At 36.9% G+C, this 5,207-nt stretch overlaps 1 protein-coding gene across 1 annotated transcript; it reads right to left on the reverse strand.

The window, feature by feature from the left end:
- Positions 1 to 1,882: 1,882 nt before the first annotated feature.
- TMEM200A (transmembrane protein 200A) lies at positions 1,883 to 3,361 on the reverse strand. Its single transcript, XM_070952642.1, has one exon. It carries the CDS (start codon positions 3,359 to 3,361, stop codon positions 1,883 to 1,885), a length of 1,479 nt encoding a protein of 492 aa, XP_070808743.1.
- Positions 3,362 to 5,207: the final 1,846 nt, after the last annotated feature.

Here is a 5,207-nt window from a genome sequence, read left to right on the forward strand (position 1 = left end):
ACCTGAACCCCATAGAGAATCTATGGGGCATTGCCAAGAGAAAGATGAGAGACATGAGACCGAACAATGCAGAAGAGCTGAAGGCCGCTACTGAAGCATCCTGGTCTTCCATAACACCTCAGCAGTGCCACAAGCTGATAGCATCCATGCCACGCCGCATTGAGGCAGTAATTGATGCAAAAGGGGCCCAAACCAAGTAATGAGTACATATGCATGCTTATACTTTTCAGATGTCCGATATTGTTCTATGTACAATCCTTGTTTTATTGATTTCATGTAATATTCTCATTTTCTGAGATTGTAAATTTGGGGTTTTCATGAGCTGTAAGTCATAATCATCAAAAGTATGATAAATCAAGGCTTGAACTATCTCGCTTTGCATGTAATGAGTCTATCTCATATATTAGTTTCACCTTTTAAGTTGCATTACTGAAGTAAATGAACTTTTGCACGATATTCTAATTTTTCGAGTTTCACCTGTATATGGCCCTCATGATGATGAACTCCTATAAATCTCCAAATAACTTGCAGATCTAGTGATAAAGCAAGAAGTGATTAAAAGAAAACATTTGTGAACACCTCTCTGTTGGTCATTTTTACCAGAACAACAGATATTGCTCCTTGATAAACTGCCAAATAAAGAATACCTGTGTGATAAACTGCATCAGAAATAATTTTGGGAAGAGAATGACAAAATTGTTTCAGTCTCCTTCCACCCAACCCTGGGTGATGAATAACAAAAGATCTAGTTTTATGTCCTTCAATTTAAATCATAATAATGGTTCTTCTTCATTCACAAAATAGGAATTAGGTATTTTCAGAAAATGTACATATTATTTTTAATTTTCATATTTCTCCTCATATTTTCCCTACAATCACAAATATCTAATGTTATTTCGCTTGTATCAACATTTTTCCTTTATATAAAAGAAAAATAGGTGCAACCTATTGTAATAAATGGCAAGTAATTGAATAGGTGATATTTTGGCATTCTCTAATCATGTGCCTTCCAGGTGTGTTAGAACTGCTACTTTCAATGCTGATTTGACATTCCAACGTATCTAATTGGGAAAGACTATTATTTCAGTGAGTTTTGCAGGACAATAGTTTTGGGTCCTCTGCTTGTAACATATTTGGCTTAAATTCAATCCACTGTGCAATTCTCCATGCTCAGATTAGATGTGGACTGTTTTTTGAACAGCAGCAACTGAGGCAAATGACAATTCTCTCTGGTAGAAGATGAAAGCTTTTAGATACAGAAGAGGGGGCAAAACAAAAACATCCAGAAATTTGTTCTGAGTTCACTTTAAGTACCTTTGTTGATTCTACAAATGGTACCAAATATGACTTTGGTACTGCAGACTTTACATCCGTTTCCATCATGAGCCAAAAACATCATTCTTAAACTTGGAGTCTCTGATGGTTCTGAACACTGAAACTTATTTATTCAGCTACAACTGTACCTTTATCTATGAAAAACAAAGCAAATCGAAACATCCTTATGTTGAAACAAAGAAGAAATGACTAGAAAGCAATCTAGATTTAGACCACTCAAATATGCTGAACAATGATAAGTGGCATAGTAGCTGTAAATTAAGACATTCTCATTTCTTAATTCACCATACAATTACCACCTAATACAATCACTAACCAAATAACATTATGTCAGGGCCATGTTTTCATGAACAAGCCACTTAACATTAAACTTTTGGCATGGCGGTGATGAAAAAAAGTAGTATTGCAAACACAACTGTCAATTTTAATCAGAGAGAAATATTCAATAAAAACAAGGTTGCACTGAAAAGGAATGAAAGGGAGGGTTTAAAGTGTTTATTTTATAAAATAAATATTGTCAAATATATTAACCGTAGTCATCTGACCATCAAAATCTTGTTTCTGAAGTGCCACGCTTTAAATTGTTACTCAAAAATTCATCATGCTCAAAACTCAAATTATTGTGAGATCTGGAAATCATCAACAGTTTTTCTTTATTAGTAAAGTCCTTCTTCGCTGTAGCTGGTGGTACGAGAAGCCTGTCCATAGGATCTTCCTTATTTTCTAGCTTCATATAACCTTTGCTGTTACTCCGGTCCAGTCTTGGCCAGCTTGGATGTTTTCTTTGTTCAGCTTGGACAGTGAGAGTAGAAGGACCCCTATCCAAGTCTAGGGACTTTGAATGTGAAGACAAGAGATGCAAAGAGGTGTTGGACCCAAACTGTTTTCTGGCTGCACCAGGTGATAAGAGCTGTCCAGTGCTGGCTCCGAGAGTCATTGAAGACTTGAACTGACTGAAGGAAGAGTCTCCATATAAATTGTTGCGTGGTAACAAAGCATTGGCAGATTTGTAGCTATCGCTGGTATTCATTAATGGGAGAGCTAAAGAATCCATGGACAAATTTCTAGGTCTGTCTCTACTCCTTGATGAATCCTCAGTGATGCTGTCAATACTTGGCTCATCAATAACACAGTTATTCAGTTTGATTACAGGTAATGTGAAAGCATTAATGGAAGATGACACAATTGATTTTGTTTCACACTTCAGAGAGCCACTGCTTCTTTCATCCCTGGCTTTCCCAGAGTGAGGGTAAAGGCCAAAGACTGAACCAGAGTGTTCCATCATCAAGGGTGACATAAGATTTGGGATTGATTTCTTGGTCTCATTTCCAGCAAATTCATCATCTTCATCATTGCTAACCATGTGGAAGTTGCTTGCAAAGCTTGAGAAAGGAGCAATTGTATTTGCAGCCAGCCGTGATGCACAAGAGCTTCCACCATGCTTGATTTCATTCTCTCCTGCTAAGCCGGTAAAGGCACCGTTCAGCTGCCTTTGCTCACTGATTCTCAGAGCATGGATGTCAATTACAGTGGAATAGATGTCCCTCATGTGTATAATTTTTGTCTCCTTGTCCCGGTTTTCATGGAGCATGGCATTTGCACAAATAAAAATAAATATTCCAATCCCCATAGTGAAAGGCCCCAGCATTTTCATTTTATCGGAATGTAAATGCCGCTCAACGAAGCGCATAATAAATCCATCTCCTTTTCCTATTAACCGAGTCTCATTTAGTGACAAGCTGTCTTCAGGCTCTAGGAATGAGTCTTTTGGGGGCCAGTAACCAAGAATAGCCATAGCAATTCCCAGGAAGGAAATCAGCACTCCCAGGACAAGGAAGAACCCTGATGGGGAATATAGCCGGATTTTGCCTCGGACTACAACCACATCTGTCCTTGGCCGACGCTTGACTGGCTTCTGTTCCTCAGGAGCTGGTGATGTTGCGCGATTCAGATGGTGTTGGGACCTGGAAGAATCTTGCCTTTTTAAGGCAGCCAGTCCTGTTATGACTCCCCCGGTAGCTATCATGATTTTCTATTTTGATCTGAAATTGAAAGCAAAAACAAAAGACTTCAAAAAAGTTACAACAGGCACTAAATATGAAGCATTCAGTACTTCTAACCCTTCAAAACTGTGTAACTCTAACCTGTAATTTAGTACACTCAGAACTCTTCATAATACAAAGGCTGAGTGTTTCACATAATATATGCTGAATATATATTACGAAACTGCCTTATGTAATTATAAAAAAATATTTTAGTTGTAAATCAATACAGGTAGTTCTCAATTTACCACCACAATTGAGCTCAAAATTTATGTTGCCAAGTGAGAAATTTGTTAAGTGAGTTTTCCCTCATTTTACTACTTTTCTTGCCATATTTGTTAAGTGACTAACTGCAATTGTTGCAGTGTTGCATGGTTGTTAAGTGAATCTGGTTTTCCCATTGACTTTGCTGGTCAGAAAGTCACAAAAAGGGATCATATGACTCTGGGACACCGCAACCATCATAAATGTGAGTCAGTTGTCAAGCATCTGAATGTAAATCATCATGTGATCATGGGGATGCTACACTGGTCATAAGTGTGAAAAATAGTCATAGGTAACTTTTTTCAGACCCATTATAACTTTGAATCATCGCTAAATGAACTGTTGCAAGTCGAGGACTACCTGTACATGGACTTCCAGCAGAACAAAGAAGCAACAAGAATGTCCTTAATAAATGAAATGCCAGGTCAGTAGTAAAATATCTTATCTAGCAAAATCAGTAACAAAGAAGAATATGGACTTTAGATGCCAGTCCAGAAAAGAGTTGTAATACTATTTCTTGGTTATTTTGTAAGATCCAAGTTATTAAAATACTCAAGACATTAACTGTAGGATCATATAGTGCAGGCATTGCTTCATACAAGTTCCTGATTTACCTAACAGATGGATGAAACTGTGACTTCACCAATGCCTGAGATGGAAAAAGTGGCATCTAGATTCAAGATTGCCTTTGAGACATCAGAATAAATTTATTTTAGAACAAAATCATTTTTTTTACCTTTCAATTTGTATTTTACAATAGCATTACATGGTAGATTTCATGAATCTAGGCATTGTGCTATTTAAAGTTAGGAAATAAGTTTTTATGAGCATTGGAAAATCACTAGGAAGTCTCTATTTCATACGAGATGAGACTACATAGGTATAGCAGTAGTACAAAATCAGTTGATGTTCTTTTCTCTTCAGGGATTATTAGTAATTTAAACCTATCCTTCTCACCCAGCAAGGAACAGAAACTTATTAAGAATTGACTTAGGACTGCCAAGCCATTCCAGTAAACAGTGGCTAATTAATCCAATTAAGAAGCAGAACCAAGAAGCAGAAGCTGCTTTAAAGAAAAAAGCAACACGATATCTCTAATTAAAGAGCTACTTGGAAAAAGTGGCATCTACATTGGAAGAAAAAAGCATAATAGCATTTCAGAAATTCATGTCGGATAACTTGATATTGCATGAGGTTTAAGACCAAACAAATCAAGACTGAAGGAAGCAAAAACAACACTCCAGAATATGAAGCTATCTGGGTTCTTTGTAAAAAATTTCACCGTGATGAAAGGAGTAGTGAGAAACTAACCATTTTAAATTATACAACAGTCCAAGCCCAAACTTTATCCTTTTAAAAAGCAAAGAAGATTTAGCCACTGAAGCTATAAGCATGTCAGATGGCATGGGGCTGATATAATAGTCTGAAATGAAAGCACGCTTCAATGATTTATACTGAAGAGAGTGAAAAATGAAAATAGGAACTACCCAATTTGCAAGGGAATGTAAAAATAGAAAAAGACAGTGAGCAGTTGGCATGTTTGGGAAAAGATTTCTATGCTGAAAC

The sequence above is a fragment of the Pituophis catenifer genome, unplaced genomic scaffold, assembly GCF_029215685.1.
Source record: "Pituophis catenifer annectens isolate HBS135680 unplaced genomic scaffold, rPitCat1.0.hap2 SCAF_1, whole genome shotgun sequence".
NCBI classification, from domain to species: Eukaryota; Metazoa; Chordata; class Lepidosauria; order Squamata; family Colubridae; genus Pituophis; species Pituophis catenifer.